General features: G+C 50.6%; 1 protein-coding gene across 1 annotated transcript in view; it reads right to left on the bottom strand.

The window, feature by feature from the left end:
• Positions 1-19080, bottom strand: part of PARD6G (par-6 family cell polarity regulator gamma) — an 80984-nt gene extending 61904 nt beyond the window's left edge. Inside the window, exon 1 of the mRNA XM_077870257.1 lies at positions 18886-19080. Coding sequence (XP_077726383.1) covers positions 18886-18957 — 72 coding nt within the window. The 5' untranslated portion in view covers positions 18958-19080. The remainder of the gene's footprint in view (positions 1-18885) is intronic.
• Between the last annotated feature and the right edge of the window lie 994 nt (positions 19081-20074).

Raw genomic sequence — 20074 nt, 5'->3', positions numbered from 1 at the left:
ACAATTCATTTTATCAATTTCTGAGAAGTACACCAAGAATTATATGACCATGAATTTTGCCTGCTAATTATTGCATTTAGAGAAAACTTGTGTAACCTAATGTAATGGGGAGATAAAAATATAAGATTAGTGGCCCATGCCAACATATATTTGTAAATAAAATGCTTTTATCACAATGAAATTGGATTCTTATGTAACACCATTACCAAAAGTCACTCAAAATGGATAAATGTGGGACTTAGAACTATAAAATTCTTAGATGAAAACTTAAGGAAAAAGCTTCAGGACACCTGGTCTGGCAATGATTTCTTGGCTACAACACCAAAGGCACAGGAAGAAGAAACAGACATTGGTCTTAGTGAAATCTACCTTTTGTGCATCAGATGACACTAGCCACAGAGGGGCGTCTGGGTGGCTCAGTTGGTTAAGCATCTGAATTTTGGTTTTGGCTCAGGTCATGATCTCAAGATCATTGGATTAGAAATAAAATCTTTTTTAAAAAAGAAGACACTATTTACAGAGTGTAAAAGCCTATAAAAAGGGATAATATTCAGAATATATAGAGAACTCCTAAGTATAACATGGTATCTATTCATACAGTGGAACATTATTCAGCCATAAGATGGAGGGACACTGTGGCACCTGCAATGACAGAGGTGATACTGGAGGATACTACGCTAAGTGAGGCAAGCCAGACACGAAAGGATCAATGTGCTGTGATTCCACTTGTAGGATGTTCCTACAGCCATCTGATCATGGAGATGGAAAGCAGGCAGTGGTTGCAAGGAGCTGGAAAATTACTGCTTAATTGATAAGAGTTTTGGTTTCACAAGATGGAAGAATTCTGGAGACAGTGGGGACGTCAATCAGAGGTGGCTGGCTGAAGAAAGAATCAGCCAACATGAGGACGGGTAAATTGAGACTGTACAATCTAAGAAGCAGAAAGAAAAAAAGAATGAAGAGAAATGAACAGAGCCTCAGAGCTCTGTGGCACGCTACCAGACATCCCCAGGAACATATTACCTGTTGAGAGTCAAGCAGCTGGGGTGTGGCATGCCTTCAGAGTGCTCAGTCCCATCTACCTGCTGATGTGAGATGGCTTCTCGGGGCTGACATTCACAGCAAGAAGTAGCAAAGGAGCTGATGCTATACTTGCCTCCTGTAGCATTAAACATTTCTTCCTCAGTGAAAGGTTTTTTAAATGTTTACTTTGGATGGTTAACTAGAGAGAAAAAGGCAGAAAGAATATTTGAAGAAACGATGTCCATAACTTCACAAATCTGATTAATCTACATATCCAAAAGTCCAACTACAATTAAGATAAATTCAATGAGTTCCACACCTAGCTGTATCATAGTCAAACTGTCAAGACCCAAAGCCAAAGAGAGAATCTTAAAAGCAGGAAAACAATTCGTTATGTTCAAAGGATCGTTCAATAATATGAATGACTTCCTGTCTGAAATCACAGAGGCTAAAATGTCGTGGGTGGAGAATGTCAACTGTGAATTTTATCTCCAGCAAAACTATCCTTCAAAAACAAAGAAGAAATGAGATAGTCTGAAACATACAAAAACTGGAAGAATCTGCCACCAGCAGACCTCCCTTACAAGAAGTATTAAAGCTATCTTTCAGGCTGAAATAAAAGGACACTACATTAACTTGAATCCATGGTAAAAATAAAGAGCATTATTAAATGTAACTATAGATGTATGTAGAAGTGAAAGTCAAACTGTACCTGGCTTTCTCTCTCTCTCTGTCTCTCATGAATAAATAAATAAAAATATTTTTAAAAAGTATACCTGGCTTGCTTGTAACTTGTTTATTCTGATTAAAAAACAACTCCAGAGGCAGCTTGTTTTCCTACTTCCGACATTTGTAGCTGCTGGGAGCCTCTACTTGGTCAGGCACACTGACCCCACAGCAAGACTGGGTGTGGGGCCGCTGGCTTTCCCTGGATCCTGCCAGGCTCTCATGAGGGGATCCTGGTCTACTCTGCCCCCATAAATGAAGTACTGATAGATCCTACAACAAAGATGAGCCTTGAAAACATTATGCTAAGTGAAAGGTGCCAGACACAAAACACAGCAACCGTGTGAGTCTATTTACATGAAATGTACAGAACATGCAGATTCATAGAGAAAGCAGACTAGTGGTTGCCAGGGACCAGTATAAAAGGGTTTGAGAATGGCTGCCAATGGGGAGAAGGTTTATTTTTGGGGTTAACATTAACATTTGGGGGTTAGAATATTAAAATGTTCTAAAATTAGATAGTGGTAATGACTCTGCAACTCTGTAAATATACTAAAAAACTACTGAATTTATACTTTAAACTTTTGAATTTCATTTCATATGAATTATAGCTTATAGAGCTGCTGCTTTTTTAAAGTTTCACCTCAAAGATTAATTCTTTTAAGTAGCCAATTGAAGGCTGATGGAAACCCCAGAGACTGACACTGAACAGGTTCAATGCAGGCTCTGCTTTTGCTCCCGGCTATAGGAAACCCTAAGGGACCAGGTATCCAAGCATATCTTGTGAGCACAAATGGATTTAGAAGATAAAGACTTAAGAAGGTAGGGAAGCCCCCCCCCCCATTACTCCTGGGTCTTCAGGGCAGAAACAGGATGCCAGACTTAGTCCAAGCTGGTAGGGCAAGCTCTTCCAGTTTGAGCTGGTTAAGGACAGAGGGCAGGCTCTTAGAGCAGGGTAGGACTTGCCTTCTCTCACACCCATCTCCACCCTGGCCCCAAACTGTAAAATGCCCTCAGTCCCTCTTCTCCAATTCAGAAACTCAAACTTTATATGAATGATATTTCTAGAGTTGCACGGCTCTGGCAATACAAATCTATTTTCATCATTCAATGTCATGTGACTCCAAGGATTATCCATTACTGCTATCATGATTCTTATTTTCCAGGTTAAAAATATTAAAAATGTAAAATTTTTATTTTCTTGATACATAATGAGATCTCTCTACTTTCCTGTATATTTTTTTAAAAATCTGTTACATGCAGAACACTGCAGAGCACATAAGGCTTGTTTGGGTTAGCTGTGTTCTGTCCATGACTAAATTTTAAGCTTCCCCCTGGAAGTGTCCCCCCCACCCCACCCCAAGCATCCATACTGATGGTCTCAGAGAGGGTGAGACATCTGCCCACAGCCACAGAACACCTCGATTCCAGGCTGGAAATAAGACCCTATTTCCTGCTTCTGATGCTATTCGAAGTCTGCAGCACTAAGCTGCTGCCACTTCAAGCAAACCTTAAAGTCATTCTTCCTACAATGGAAAACACGGTCCCTAGATTTCCTCTTAAACTTACTCAGGTGCTATTTTCTTAAAAACTCTAAAATGGCACAGTTTTCTGATGACTAACAAGCAGCTCTGGCTCAATGTCATCCCTCCCGTTAGGGCTAAAGTCAAAGGGAAGAGGACAATCTAACGGAGCACTTTCTTCTCACCAAGTCCCCTTCTGCTGCTGTCTTTCCAGCCAGGGAGGGTGATCCGGGCTTGAACCCCATGTGATGTGTCTGCATGTCCCAAAGAGCAGAGGGAGGGCCAATTATTCACTTTTTCCATCACTTGAGGATTAGGGCTCACACATATTTGTATTTCTAACAATTTCATGGGGGCAGGAATACACGCACACCATTTTTCATCTCAAGCCACTTGAGAGATATGCATGAACCCCTTCATCCCCTTCACAAGGTGGCAGCTCCAACGCAGGGGGTGAAATAACTGGCTCATGGTCTCTGCTGCTACAGTATCTGATGCAACTGCCCCCACCCCAGCTTACCTCTCCTCTCAGGGTAGTTTTCATAAAAACGGAAATCGAAGGGCAAAGGTGTCTAATTCTGAATTTCTATCCTCCTTCATCTTCCCCTTTAAAAGGGGCTTCTTTCGTCTTATGCATATAAACCAAGGTAGTCTTTGCCTATGACACAGTCAGAAAAGCTGGCCACACATGCCTGTGAACACAGCTACTATGAGGAAACCAGCAAGATCCATTCAAGATTTAAAAAAAAAAAAAAAAAAGAAAGAAAAGAAAAATTAAAAAGGAGGAGGAAAATCAAGGTCTAGCATCTGGAATGATGCTTTGAGGTGCCATCTGGAACGAGAGTGCATCTGTTCTGGGGTTGGTCCAATACCTGGGTTCGTTCACAAGGGTCCCATATAGGGACATCTGTGCCGTGTGAGAACATGCTCTTGGAGGCTTCTCTAACATGCATGCTTTTAAAAAAAAATTGGAAGCACATGCTGTTTGGTATGTTTTTCTTTATGGTTTGAATAGGGATAGAACCACATAGGTACTCAGTAAGAAGTCTCCCAGCCCCCTAGTCCCCTCCCTACAGGAACCAGTGACTGTAGCTGTATGTGCCCTTCAAAAGGCGTGTGATGGCAATCAGTGTGAACTCTATCTATGTTCCCTCTTTTCTAAACTTATGATAGTGTACTATCCACACTGGTCAACTCCGTGCTTTTTTTTCGCTTATCTGCTATATTTTGAAAACATTCTTTTTCTGGATGTTTGTGGTCTAGTGGAGGAGGTATCTCTAACTCTCAGATGGCCCTGAAGTGAGAAAGGTTAAGTCACTAGGCCCTGGTTTGTAAGGTCCTCACAGGGATATGACAAGGTATTGACAGATTCACCAGGCAAGGCCACAGGAGTCAGGCATTAAGGCAGAGTCCAGTTAGAATTTGCTTAGTAACTGAGTCACTTCTAAGACACCTCCCAAACCCCACGCAGCCACAAATTGATAATTACTGTATGAGTGACGGCAGCAAAATGCCACAGCTCACCACTGGATTACAAGCCCATGAGAGCAGGGTCTGCTTGTTCTAGACTAGCATAGTTCCTACACACAAATTGTCATTGAGTTAATGAATTAAACTTCTATTATTTTAAAATAAAATTCTAGAATTTTAATTAAATGGATATTGACTGACAGTCTCAAAACAGGAACATGGGAGGAGATATGGGCATGAAGTCCTACACCAGGTCCCATGCCACACACCAGTTCTGTCCCGTGTATTAGATTTGAAGCCATCAGCACCACCCTCCACCCTGGATGTCAGTACAAAGGTGATGTTTTCACCATCAAAACCAAGGAGGCAATGTTCCAATGACTATTTGCAAACAGGTGAGTATACAGGTGACATGGAGGGGTCTTTAATCACATAAAACAATTTCTGTGGTAACCAGTTTGTGACTACACTTCAGACAGCTCACGGAGTCTCAACCACACCCAGGGGCTGTCTAAAGGTGTTTCTTGAAGAAAGGCCTTCTTTCCAAATTAGTCCCCCAGGAAGGAAGGGCAGTCAGTTACTCTGACCACATGCCTTCTGCTTGGATAAACTTGGGAAGGAGCCCTTGGGTCAGTGTCACCAGGCTGCGCCCTCCACTAGGCACCACACAGTAGGCACCATATATGTGCTGCAGGCAGATGGATCCACCAAGAGGCTCTGAGGCCATGTCCTACCTGCATCCTAGCTCACATCCTTTCCCTGAGTAGAACTGACTCTAAAGAGAAGAATGTCTGAGAAGCATTACTCGCTTTTGCTGCTGCTTCCTTTCACCAGACAGCAACCCCCAGGACTAGCACACCAGCAGGACACTTGTGAAGGTGTCATATTAAGCAACATGTATGTGAACTCATTCCTCTAAACTATCAAGTGGGAACTTATTCATCAAACAAATATTTTCTTGCATTTGGCTTTGCAGTTGTAAAAGAAAAATATGGTCTCCATTTTATCCACACCCTCTTTTCCCGATCCTGGTATGTAGTAGGCACAAAAATACATTTACTGAATTAGTGCAGTACATGGCCCCTGCTCTTATCATCCAATAAATATGTATGCAGTGGCTCCAAACAATAGGTACTCTATACACTGGGCAGGGTGAGTAAAACAGAAAAGGCCTGTCCTCATGAAGCTTATATCCTAGAGGGGAAGACAGGGGGCAAACAGTACAAACAAGGAGCCGCTGTAAACCATACAGTGTGTCAGAAGCTGGTAAGTGCCACAGGATAAAGGACAGAATATACTGAGGAGCCAATGGGCACTCCATCCTGCTGTGAGCCCCAGAAGCAGCCCAGAGTTTAGAGGGCTTTGGTGTTCAGCCTGGCCCACCACAGGACGCGGTGCTGGGAGCCCCAGGACCAGTACGCAGGGCAGGAGGCCAGCTGCCACAGCCACTCTACTCATCATTGTATCAATGCAAGTCTTATCAGAACACTATTTTACTTAAAAAAAAAAAAAATCCTTCAGGGCCAGACTCCTCAGTGATCCTGAAAGTGCTTTAACTGTGAGGGGTCACAATTAACCGGGAGGACCCTAGACACTAACCTCATTCTGACATCCACTAAGGCCTGAGGCTGATGCATGCAGATTCCTAGGGTCTTTTCTGGTGTAAAATGTTATCTTGGATAAAAGATATCCTGAAGGGCATCCAGGGAGTTACTATGTCCCTTAACGCATAACAAACACAGACTTAAAATGATGCACTCACATCACCTAGTTATCTACTCCATTATCCAGCTTTCCGAGCGCTCCCTGCAGGGCACCACCCCTCCCAGCCCTAGGGGCCCTGCATCCAGGTTCCCCCCCAAAAGAAGGCACTTGAAGCGCTGGGGTGAGGCCAGGCCTCCGACTCAGGCCCCGCCCCCATCAGGGCTGCCTCACCTGGGCACATGACCCCCAGGGCACCTGGCCCCGCCTCCAGGCCACTCAGGTGAGACCAATCAGGGGAAGTCATCAGAGACAGATTTTCAAGGAAAACCTTCACCAAAATACTTACAGTAGTAAAAAATGTTAACTCCATTCCTAGGATGGAGTATAATTACACCATCAGAAATGCCTCATTGGAAAGGGTTTAATGACTCCCAGAGGCCCTTACTACACCGGAAGTGAGAGAAAACAGGCCGAGGTGGATGCAGTGAGATCCTTGAGGCCAAGAGCCCACGGAGCCGTGAATACCTGCCCCACCTGCAGCCAGTGGAGCCGGACTCTCGGGCTGCACATAGGCACCTCAGGTTCAAAACCTCCCCAAAGTGTGTCCACTGAACCATTAGTATCATGGGCATCTGGGACCTGCTGGAGACGGTGACCTCAGACCCCAGGGCTTAGGGAGTCAGAATTCTGTCCCAACTACGTTGCCAGTGAGTCATGTGCACATCAGTCTGAAAACATCCCAGTGAGCCCCTTGTTGGGCCCTGCTAGGGCGTGTGTTTTAGTATTTGTTCACCGAACAAAATTTTACTTCAGACACGTGTGGCACCCGGTGCCAGTACTGAGCATCTTCATGGGGCTGAAGGGTGTCTGAGAGCCCAGGCCTGACAGTAATCACACATGCAAATGTGTAATTACAAACCAAGAAATGCACACATAGAAACTGCAGCACAGGCTCGAATTCAAACTGTGTATATGAGGAAAAGAATTATCCAGGTAGAGAGAACAGGAGCAGCTCACCCACAGCACAATCTAAAGGAGCCCAGACAGCCGCAGACAGGAAAGATCTCAGGTACACACTTCCGCGTGGTAACGAAAGCACCTCAGACTGTTTGGGGACAGGGCCAGGGAGCAAGAGTGCACATGTAGGCCACAGAGACAACCGTGGGAAGACTCCCACTTAGGGAATGATCAGGAACCACAGGCTGTTATGCTCGTGTGGCATCTGTTGGAGCGTGGGACCCCGCCAGGGGACGACTTCCTGGGCTGACATGTTGGGACAGTTTAAAATCAGGCCACAGACCTGTGAGTCAGATGGGGCGGAGCTGAGCACAGAGCCCAGCCCCTTCCTGTGCCCCATCCACCCACCCTGATCTGGAGTCTGGAGTGATGATGGCACAGACACGAGTAGCCACAGAACTGCTCAGACGGGCACCACATCCTTTGTGAGGCTGCTGAGGACGGAGAACCCAATACACCTGGATCACCTTGGTGAGTGTGTGCGTGCTGTAGGTCCCATGTGTGCTCCTCTGCTCACAGACACGCACACCAGTCCGTATGTGCGATCTGTGTCTGGGGCACCGACTCTGGTTAATGCAGGGCTGGGGCAGCACTGAGAGTGGAGGACGTAGAGCCTTAGGGACAAGTCTGTGGCTTCTGTGTGGCAGGGATTTCCAGCATGGCAGAGGAGACAGGGTCAGTGCCACGCTTTGTGCAAAAGCTCTCCTCTTTAATAGTAAGAGCCACTGGGAAGTGTCACTGGTCCCATTGTAAAGGCCAGGCTACTGAGACCTGGAAGGACCTGATCCCTGATCACAACCGCGAGGGTAGTAAATGGAGGAACCGACGCTAGTACCGGGGGGAATGCAGAAAAGAGTGCAAGAGCTCCAGTGGTGGAGTGAGTACACCCTGTGGATGTAACACCAGGATGCCCCATTGGGAGTAGACTCCCCAGGGAGGAAGGGGCGCCTGGACCTCTGACAGCGTGGACAAAGACAGGCTGTCAGCAGGTGCAGCAGGTAGACTACTCTAGGAGTAGAGGTCCAGGGGCAGGACACCGGGCTGCTAGGAGAGGTGGAGCTGGGGGACTGGAGTGACTGCTCAGGCCAGGTTTCTTGTCTGTCCCTGCCTTCATGGGACTTATCAGAAGCAGAAATCCACTCCAGGAGAAGCTTGGGACCCTGGCCCTCTAGAGAAGCAAGGTCACATCCCAGGATGAACTCACTGTGCATGAAAAGGAGGCAGTTTCCAGGGATGGGGCTGGGCTGAGGCAGGAGGGGTCTGGACCAGTGGTGTCTCCGCAACACTGATGGGAAGGCAGAGTCATTGGACACAAGGCTGTGCGATGGCAAGTTCCTGACTCATCTTACTGGCTGTGTGACTTTGGATAATTCAGACTTCTCTGAGCTTATTTCCTCCTTTGTAAAAGCAAAGGGATAAAAATATATTTTTCATAGGGTTTTTGTGAGACTCCCACACATGTGCCATTCTGAGAGTGTGTGGCCCCAGCAAAGGGCCACTGTTCAGCAGAGTGCCTAGAGAACCTGCATGGTGTACAGGTGCTCACATGGCCGCAGGCTGAGTCCTCCTCAAAGCCTGAAACTTGTGGGGCGCCCAGGGGGCTCAGCAGTTGAGCATCTGCCTTCAGCCCAGGGTGTGACCCGGGGTCCTGGGATCAAGTCCCGCATCAGGCTCCCCACAGGGAGCCGGCTTCTCCCTCTGCCTCTCTCTCTCTCATGAATAAATAAATAAATAAAATCTTAAAAAAAAAAAAAAAAGCCTGAAACTTGCAAACACAGTAAAGCAAGTCCTTTCACACACATGGATGTCATAAGCACACCGAGGACCACAGATAGCAGCAGGTCCTTCCTCAGTGGAGCTACCTTCGCAGTCTCTGAGAAGCCACCGCTTCTTTCAGCCCTGCCCCTTTCATCACTGGCAGGCAGCTATGTCTCAGGTCCATTTTTCCAAATGAAACAACTTTTGTATGATTCTGTAAGAGAAAAGCTGTGCTCATGGGCACGACCCAAATGCCGCAGCTCCAGGTGGAGGCTCAGAACCCAGCTGTGCACCCCTAGCCATGCAATTCAAAGGGCATCTGCTCAGTGACATATCCAGCTGTGCCAGGGCCTAGGGCGTTGCCAGTACTACTCTGTGCACAGCTGCAGCTGCAAAGAGGAGGAATGGGAGAGGTGGTCAGGTTCTCCCTGTACCCACCATCTCCCAGCAAATAGATGGTGCACAATGGCCAGAGCTCAGGGCACTGCCTAGGACAGGGGCTTTCACAGGATGCATGAGGGATACTGAGGAAGCAGCACAGCCTGGAGCCAGTGTCCAGGTGGTGCAGGAGAGGGTGGAGGGATAGAGGATGTGACTTCAGAGCACATTCAGGCAGGTAGGTGTTGTCTATTTTCCAGGAGGAAGAATCAGGGAATAATGTGAAATTGAGGATTTAAGACCTGTTTTTGCCACTTCTAGCTGGGACCTTGGTTAGGTGACCTAACAGGCTGGTCAAGACCTCAGGGTCCCCCTCTCCACCACCCTTGCACACGGTGTCATGAGCTTCAAGGAAAACATCTGTGGTAAAGACCTGGCGGGAGTGCTGGCAGAAGGCCGAGCACAGCTGATGCTCCAGGAAAGGGAGTTGTAACCATGAGATATCACTGGAACACGGAAGGTCCCACCCACCTAGACTCTCCTCCAGGTGATGTGACCCTGGTGGCAGCTGCTCCCACCAGAATCACCGAGGCTCCCGGTGCAGAGAGGGAGCCCAGAGACTGCATGCCTTCCAGAAACACAATCAAGGGGCAGCACCTACAGCACAACACTTGGCCACTCCAAGAGGGCCAGATGCTGATCCTCAGCAGTGCTGTGACCAGTCCTCAGCCCATTGGGCAGAGAGGAGGCACCAGTGCTCAATAGGCAGCGGGACCACAGCCCTGGGAGGTTGCTCCCAGCTTGGGTGGTGGGGAGATAGTACAGGCCACTCCAAGCTCATGGTGAGAAGAGACTCCAGGGCAGCTCATCTCCTGAGGAATGGAGGGGGGTCCCTAACACCCATGTCTGCTGCCACTGTGCAGATATGCAGAGCCCCTATACCACCTTCCAGTCAACAGGGGCACGGCCCAGTGAGGTTGGAGTCTGTGCCCCTTATGCCTGCACCTGCACAGTCACTAATGGGCCTGAGGGGACCAGAGGTTGGGTGCCCCCACCTCATCCACAGGAGGGACCATCCTAGAGGCACAGAAGTTTGTTTTGTTCCATAGTAACACCTCGTTGTTGTTCCAAACCAGTGAGGGAAGTGAGGTCAGGACTTGTGGGTAGGGAGCCAGTGGCTCAGACCCCACGCTGTGGAAAACAGGATACTGACATTACTTTAGTCTCCAAAGCCCTCCAGCACGGCAGCCCTGATGGCCCTCACAATTCTCTTCCACAGCCCTTATTGGGGACCTCAGGGTCCTTCCACAAAGCACATATCCCCCAACAGAGGCTCCTCGTCTGTCCCAAGCCTGTCTCAGAAGCAGAGGCTCTGAGAGAGGTCCACTGACTGACCAGTGCCTAACCCGCCTTTTGGCAAGTATGCCGCTGTGAGAAAATGGAGAATATACTTGCTGTCTAGGTAGAACTTTTAGGTGGAGCAGACAAAGCCCTACTGGTGGCTTCGCCATGACTGTCAACATCTGCAGGTGTGTGAGGGTACAGAGCTGTGGGGCAATAGCCAACCACTCAGGGGGAAGGCTTAAAGTTCTTATGTCCACCGGTATCCCCGGCCCACCCAGCTGGAGGCTGCTCATGGGTCTTTGTTCCACATGTGAAGCTCAGAAACTTTCTAAAAGGGACACTTCCCATCCTCATTGAAGAGCCTGAGCATGAGATGCCTGAGGACCCATCAAGAGGCCCCAGGCCCATCACTGCTCATCTGGAGTCTCAGCTTCTCCCACAATACCAGGCTCACCAGATGGGCCCATGGGCCTTTGGTGTGGACCAAAGGAAAGCCAGGAAAGGCATGACAACAGCAACTGGAACCAAGGAGTCATGTGGGAACCTTAAATTCTACAAGACAAGGAATCTCTTCCTGATTTGTTTTATTAATCAATAAATACTTAATACATTATGGTTCAAGGCCTTCAGGATTCCCAAATGGCCAGACCTCCTACAGCAGCCACTCCCCCTAAAAACAGTCTACTCCAGGGCTGGAGTAGAAAACAGCCACCCCAGAATGTGGGTTAGACTAACCAAGGCCACCCAGGCCTGCTCGATGTCTCCTGGCATGGGAGTATAGCAGCATCACAAAAGGCTAGCGAAAAGCATGGGTGCGTGCACCAAGAGGCACTCATGTACACAACCACCAAAGGACATGGGTGCAGCGTGAAGCACCATCTACACAGGCGGTTGCACACAACATGGATGTAGCCTACGTCATGCCCATCAACCAGCACATTTATCTTTGGTGACAGAAACCCTGATGGTGTTTACAATGGGGGTGGAATCTTCCCGGATACTGGAATGTTCCATACTTTGATCGGCATAGTGGTCACTGGGTGTGCCCCACCACATTAAGGAGGTCTGGAACAGCCTCTGCAAAGGCTGTTTCAGCCCTGAGGTAGAGCAAGACTAGGACAGGGGTGGGTTGTAAGAAGGTCAGCCTGTGGAGCATGGGCAGGAGACACAGCAAGGATTTAACTGGGCTGAGCCATGCACAAGGCCCAGGGCGGTTTTCAAACTCTGTAAGCAGCAAAAGCTTTTTTTCTCCCCCCAAGTGAAATGCAACACACACATCCTAAAATACAGAGCGGATGCTCCGGTGGGGGATACAGAGGGGAGCCGTCCAGCAAGCACCTGCTCAGAGTCCCAGCAAGGAACACAGCATTGGGAAGAGAGAGAGAAAGACGGATAGTGGGGTGTGGGAGACACACCCCTGGACCCCGAGAACTGAAATTAGGGGACAGACCACAAAAGGAATGGATGGTAGCTGATGTCACAGCCAGGATGGTGAGTATCCTGTGCTTCCTGCCCTATCTATAGGTAGCACTGGGTTGCCCAGGGGACTCTGCAGGGGGAAGCACATAGAGCTGATGGTCCGACAAGGAAGGGGTATGAACCCTGATCCTGGAGATGCTTTGAGGAGGGGCTGCAGGCTGTGCCCCTAGAGCTCTTCGCCTGTAATCAAACACCAAATAAGTCAGCAGACACCAACAGTGCAGAATAGCAACATGGACTTTTAAATCAATTTCCTTTTTACTTTCAAAGTTTCTCTCTTTTTTTGTGCAATTCATTTTCTCCCTGCTTTTGTCTGTTCTTTCCTCCACGGCAGGGAGCAGGAAGGGACCAGGCCGCTGACCCCTCTCTGAGGTCCCTAGGAATAATCCCAGTGGTGAGTCAAGATTTGCTGGCCAACCTCAAAACATAGTTCTTTTCTGAGGTATCCTAACAACTTCTGAACTGATAGCTATTGGGAAAATCGCGTTATTCCTTATCTGAATTCAACCCAACCAATATTTATGGGGTCCCTCCTCTATGCAAAACACTGTTCTTCACACTTTAGGTGCTGAGTTTTTCTTTGGAGCATCCTTCTCAGAAATGCAGCTAACTTTCTGAACTGGCCTCCCCCAGATGGGGAAAAGTAGAGGCCAGAGCCCAGCTGCTTCTGGAAGCACGAGGGCAGAAGGTGCTCTGACTAATCTCAAAGCAACCATAGCCGACTTCGACATCGCTGATGTAGAACATGGGCAGGACTGGTTCTGGAGCCTGAGTACCACAACAGGTCTTGCTGGGCGGGCAGAGGAAACCTCTGAGCTCAGGGAGATGTGAAGTGGTGACGCTTTGGACATTAGAATGAAAGACCCTGCCCCCCACTTCTCACTTGCCAGACCAAACTTTCACTGGATGGTAGGTTCCTATGGAGGAGATACTGTCTATCTTGACTATCTTTGTTCCCAGGACAAGCCCCATGCCTGACACATAGTGGCTGCTCAGTAAATGAATAAACGAATAAATGAATGGACTGACACATGGGAGAATCAGACCTTTAAGGACAGTACTGAATACAGAGGACTTCCCTTGAGACCAAGCCACAGAACCTGCTGCAGTTAAGTAAGAAACACAGAACCTCTTGCCCCAAAGCACAAGAGCTTGTCTCATTCTACACAAGGCCAGCTAGGGACCCCTTCATCAATACCTGGACCTGGATTCAGGGCCTGTCAGAGGAAGGCCTCCTTCCCCAGTGGCCACAGACATTCATGGCAAACAACATCCACCCTGGAGCCAGACTGCTCTCTGACCTTGGCAGCTTCATGTAACTCCTTAGTGTTCTCTCTTGTATTATGGTGGTGATAAGAGAACCCATCTGGCAGGGTTGTGATGGAGGCTAATGAAATATTATTTGCAGTTGCAATGTATTCAGACATTCAGGCATATATACACACATATATATTGGGGCAGATGGTTATCATCTTAAACACTTCTAAGTACAACCAACACACAGACGGCAGTGTCCAGCCTGGACCTTCTGTATATCCCCAGTGGGAGGCTAACACTCCCATGGCTCCCCAGGTTCACAGAAGAGTATAATTTGCCAAGAGGAAGTGCTCAGCCAGTAAACATGTACACAGCCAGCTGAACGAGTCTGACACTAACCCTGATGCTCCCTTTAACCACTGTGGTAATGGATGCTTCTGTAGCCGCCATTCCAAGCTCCCTGGTTGCTTGTCTCTGACCATTGGGAGGCCCATTCATGGGAAGGGTCAGGATGATTCTAGACACGATTCACAAACTTTAGAGCTTCTGATACCTTGAATGGTTACATCTTCTAATCCTTGACACCCCTTCCCTGAAACTGGGAGAACTATCTGAAATTCCATGGTTCCTAGGAAAGGGTCTGAGTCCCTGGCTAGCTGGGGTGTCCCCTTGGGAGAGGTCATAGGGCTCACTACCTACTAGAGACCCACATCAACATCACTGGTGCCCACCTGGGTCCCTAGTGAGAGTCTCCTCCAGATGCAGCTTCCCACATCAAGTCACCGAACCTGTCTGAGCACAGACATGCACACATACAAAACTGCAATCTTAAAAGGGTGTAGCTGACATACATGGGTGAGTCAAACAGTGTTAGGCAGTTCTCAGCTGGCCCATGGGTGGTAAGTGCTCAGTTGCCTATGGGGAGGGCCTGGCCCAGCCCCCCGCCCCTTAGATGGACAGACATTTACCTGCCACATAAGCCAGAGATAAGGTCTGAGGACCAGGGGAAATGTGTGGCTGAAACCCTGTAACCTCAGCACCGACTGGAAAATCTATCGTCAAGCAGTTCCTATAACTCAACAAAAAATAATAACACTAACAGAAAAAAAAAAAAAAAACAGGTGGGAAAGAAAGAGATACCTAAAAATAGATAAATAGCCCACAAATATAAAAATGTTCAATTCACTAATAATTCAGGATCAGATTAAAACAATGGGAGGAGGTTCCACTTATCTAACAGGAAAGAGTAAAAAAATATGCAATACTGGAAGGAGAGGAGAGAGAGCGATGGACAGGCACCAAACAGTATATAAATCTGCAGAAGAGCTTTTCTGCAAGAAAATTTAGCAATATATATTTAAAGTCTTCAAAATGTGCATCCTTTTAACATAGTAACTACACTTCCAGGAGTTTGTCTTGAGGAAATAATGAGTTCTGCACCAACTTAATAGAACCAGTAGCTCTTTATATCCTTCATGTAACATATCTCTACTTACTCTGTATATAATGTTTACGTAGAAGTTTGAGCACAAAGATGTTTTTCACAGCATTGCTTATTGTAGAAAAAAACTGGAAATGACCCAAATAGGATCCTGGTTAAATTAATCATGGTTTACACATAAGATAGAATACTAGGTCATAATTTTAAAAATATGTTTTTTATAAAATACTAATGCCATGAGAAAACACTTGCAGTGTTAAGCTGAAGTGGGGGAAGCAAGCTATAGAATAAGATGCCTGTAAAATGTGATCCTGATTCTGTAAGAGTTGTAGGCATGCATATGTGCACAGAAAACACAAGGAAAGCAGCAGCACTGAGGGGCAGCCAGTTTGGGATGGGAGAATGAGCCCACTTTGTGCCTGATATGGGTTCTAAACATTCAGCAATGACAATGTATTTATTTAGAATCCAGGAAAGCCCCCAACATGATTTAAACAAAGCAGCACATGCTGGAGTGAAAGCCCTCACATCACATCTCCCCCCACACAGGGCACACGGCAGGCCCTTAAAGAAGAGACCAGAAGGGGTCAGAGGACGGAGAGAGCCTGTCCGGCCTGGAGGTGACATCTCGACGGATCTGCAGGAGAGGGCAGACGCACAGGGCAGATTCTCAGAATCTGATGTGGCTCTCAGGCGGGGGAGGGCCACATCACCAGGGCAAACAGACCACCAGGCTAAGAGAGCGGAGTGAGGCTCGACTAGAAGGCAGGGGCTGCAAGGGGGCACATGGCTGACAGAGGGTCCCGTACTCCTTCTCACAGCTAGAGTCCTCTGTGATCGCTTTGCCCCTTGCAGACTCAGCCCTCGTACTGCTCCTCCTGCTTCCCGGGCCCTGACACCCGTGGCCACACCTGCACACAGCCTCTCCCCTCACACAGCAGGTCTAACCACAGGTGGGAAGCGGGGGCCTCAAACCAGACCGAGGGTCTGAGGTGCATCCTGCTGGTTTGGGGAAGAGCAGAGGAGTCACAAGTACTAAAGCAGAGGTGTCGGGAAATGGAAGGGCCTATGTGATGGGGGAGAGCCACCGGGGAAAGATGGTGTCCTCAAGGCTTTGGAAGCTGATGACCTGTGGCATATGGGCAAAAGTTCTGAGAGGACGAGAGGTGAATTCAGACCCAATGTCCTGAAATGTCATAGAATCCTGAATAGCAGTCACTCTGCAGCTTCCAAAGTGCTTTCTTTTCTTTTCTTTAAAGATATTATTTATTTATTCATGAGAGAGACACACAGAGAGAGAGGCAGAGATACAGGCAGAGGGAGAAGAAGCAGGCTCCATACAGGAGCTTGACGTGGGACTCGATCCCGGGTCTCCAGGATCAGGCCCTGGGCTGAGGGTGGCGCTAAACCACTGAGCCACCTGGGCTGCCCTCCAAAGTGCTTTCACATCAACTCATTTTGTCTTGGGAGGTAAGCAGAATGGGAACAATGCCCATTTTACAGATGAAATAATGGAGGCTCTGAAGGGTCAAATGACTTTCCTGAAAACTCCCAAGAGGAGTAGGCAACAGACCTGGCTGGACTCAGCCCCCAGCCTCACTTTTGCCACAGGCAAACCCAGGCGTTCGGGCACTACATTTAACATGAATAAAGACATCATCATCACAAAGTTTTGCTTCCTGTATTTTGACAACAGCAGCTGCAGTAAATGCTCCCAGCAGAGATGGATTCCATGGTAGCAAATACTAATTTTTTAGGGGGTCAGTGGGAAGGTGTACACAGAGGGAAGAGCCAGGAAGACTTTGGACAAACGGCAAGGCAAGCCCCAACATCCAAAATGGTGGGTGTGCTGAACTAGCCCGTTCAGCAGGGCCCACGCATGTTGGTCTGGCCCTTCCAGGGATGCTCCCAAATTCAACAAAAACCCCAGCTCTGCCACTCACCTTCAGGGGAACATTTACTGTATCTGAACCTGAACCCAAGCCCCCTTTTTTGACTAGGGAGCTAGAGGGGGCAGTCTGAGGCAGCCTGCTGGGCAGCCAGGGCATCCACTGCCCCCACTCCCCTTCTGGAGGGAAGACAGAGACAGGCGCTTCCTCTCTACCTCCCAGCAGCCTGCATGATCCCAGCGGTCCAGAACTGTGGATTAAGGGCACTGCCTCCAGATGGGTCCTTCTAGATTGATCCTTCAGAGCCACCGCAAAGTGCATGTAGCTACGGTGCACGGTGCACGAGGAATGTGGCTTGTGTGACTCAGGAAAAGTGTTCTTTGTTAGTCAATTTACACTTAGAATCAAATAGCCAGTGGGAGAGCAGCAGGAGCTACCCTTGATGGAAGGGTTCTGTATCTCCACTGAGCTTGCTGGTAACACCACGAATGTGCAGGTCAGGGGAGTCTCTTGTGTTCTTCCTACAACTGCCTGTGAATCCATGATGATCTCAGAAAGAAAAAAAAACAAACAAACAAACTTAAAAAGACCCACCACATGTGCTCAGTGCCTATGGTAGTGGTCAAAGCTCTCATCAGCCACATTCCCAAGCCTGTTAAAGAAACCAGCAGTCGTGTGGAGCTCCCACCCAGGCTTGCGGCTTCTTCCCTCAGTAACTCACAGCGGGCACATTTGATCTGGGAGGGTGGGGGCACTCCTGGGCCAAAGGGGAGAGTTCCGGGCACAGATCACGGAATTAGCGTTGGGGGAAGGCTGCGACCTTAACAGAAGCGAGGAGTTCATAAAGAAACTGTCTCCCCAAGGTGAGAATGAAATCCTGCAACTCAGGGTTCATCGCAGAGAAGCCGCCCCCCACCCTCGGCAGATGCCCTGTAAATCCCTTGCCCAAGGACTCCCTTGCCCTCGGCCGGCAGGGGTGGCCTGGGCGGGAGCCGGCCGAACTGGGCTCCTCAGGCACCACCGCCCCGCGCGGGGTTGGGGGTCGGAGCCCCGCTCCCGCCCGCCCCTCAGGCCGCTCCGCCTCCCTTTCCCCGAGGCGGGAGGCACAGAGAAAGGGCGAGAGGGCCGACTCCCGAGCAGCAGCACAGCGGAGGGCCCGAGGAGCCCCCTCCTCCGGGACCCTGAACAAACTGCAGCCAAGACCCTCGCAGACAAAAGCGCAGCCTCGCAGCCGCCTCTGCAAAGGGCAGAAGCGCCAGATCCTATCAGCCAATTACCCGAACGCTCACAGCAGCCCGCAAGTTGGGGCACGCTCGGGCCGGGGCGCGGGCAGCGGGAGGGGCCCCCGCGGGCGCGCCGGGAGAGCCTGGGCCTGGGGCGCGCCCGCGGGGCTGGGGGTCCGGCCGGCCGCGCCCGCGCCCTCGCCCTCGCCCGCGCCCTCGCCCTGCCGGCTCCGAGGCTTCTCCGCAGCCACGGGGGAGGCGCGGCCCGGCTCCCCCCGGCCCGGGCCCCCCGGGCTCGCGACCGCCCCGCTCTGAGAAGTCCCCGGGTCGCCCCGGAAACGCCGCCCCCCACCGTGCTGCGCGCCGGGTCGCCTCCCGCTCGTGGAACAAAAGAGCGGCTCCCGCGGGGTCCGGAGCCGGCGCGGCCCTCTCGGCGCCGGGCCCCAGCTGCACCCCGGGCTGCCGGGCTTTGTGTCGGTGCAGGGGCGGGAGGGGCGGGAGGGGCGGGAGGGGCGGGGGGACCGCGTGCACCCCGCCGCGGCGCCCGCGCCCCAAAGTTGTCGCCGGCCGCGGCCCCTCCCGCAGCGCCCGGCGCCCGCGGCCGCTCATTCATTCGCAGGGGGGCGCAGACCGCGGCTCGGGCTCCGGCTCACCTTGCTCTTGACTTCCACCGCGCTGCAGTCGTAGAAGCGCAGAATCTGAGACTTGTGGAAACTCCGATTCATGGTTCCGGCCGCGCTCAGCCTCGTCGTCGCCCTGGCTCCCCGCTCCGGGGGCCGCAGGAGGACGGTGGGGGCGGCGCCCCCCGCCCCGGCCCCGGCCCCGGCCCCGGCTCCGGCCCAGCCCGGCCCGCGCTCGCTCGGCCGCCCCAGCCGCTCGGAGTGCGGCGGCCCGAGCTGGGCTGGCCGCGCGCCTCGGGATCCAGGGGCCGCGCGCGGGAGGAGCCGGGTCGGGGGTGGGCGGACGCCGGCGCGCGCCGCCCCGAGGACCCGCCCCCAGTCCTGCCCCACGAGCCCCAAGGACCCACGTCCCGCCCCGCGTCCCCGGGACCCGCTGCCAACCCCCACTCCACGCCCCCCAGGACCCGCCCCCAAAGCTCCAAGCGCCCGCGTCCCGCCCGCGCCTGAGGACCCGGGCCACAGTCCCCGCCCCGCGCCCCGAGGATCCGCCCGCCCACCCATCCCCGCCCCATTCCCCGAGGACGCGCCCCACGAGTCCAGAGGATCCTGGCTCCGCCCCGCGTCCCAGGCCCCGCCCCCGCCCCCGCCCCGAGGCCACCGCCTCCCCGGGAGGTGCGCGTCTCTGTCAGCGCAATACTGAGCCGCTGGGAGAAGCTTGCACCGACCCCGGGCGCAGCGTTCCCACCTGGGCACCTGCAACTTCTGTGTCATGCGCGCCCCCACCGTGATTCTGTTTACCTCCACTAGATGACCAGGGGAGGGTTCTAATTTGGGCCGATTTTTGCCGTTATCTTGGGCGATACGGGAACCAATAGTGGCTTGCCTCCAGCTGTCCATACTAGCTGCCAGGTTCTGCAGGGAGGCCAACTCCTAAGGCGTACTTTAACACAGGTAGAAGTAGAGGGTCGGCAGCACCTCTAGGCCTACCTGGAAAAGAAAGTCTTCTGCAAGGACGGTGGAATAAAGAATATCTTAGGAGGTGGATGGAATAAACCTAACCAAAGAGGTAAAGGATCTATACCCTAAAAACTATAGAACACTTCTGAAAGAAATTGAGAAAGACACAAAGAAATGGAAAAATATTCCATGCTCATGGATTGGAAGAATTAATATTGTGAAAATGTCAATGTTACCCAGGGCAATTTACACATTTAAGGCAATC

Source organism: Canis aureus, chromosome 1 (genome assembly GCF_053574225.1).
Source record: "Canis aureus isolate CA01 chromosome 1, VMU_Caureus_v.1.0, whole genome shotgun sequence".
In the NCBI taxonomy this organism is placed as follows: domain Eukaryota; kingdom Metazoa; phylum Chordata; class Mammalia; order Carnivora; family Canidae; genus Canis; species Canis aureus.
The sequence above is the reverse complement of the archived record's forward strand: the minus strand, read 5'-3'. Positions and strand labels throughout refer to the sequence as shown.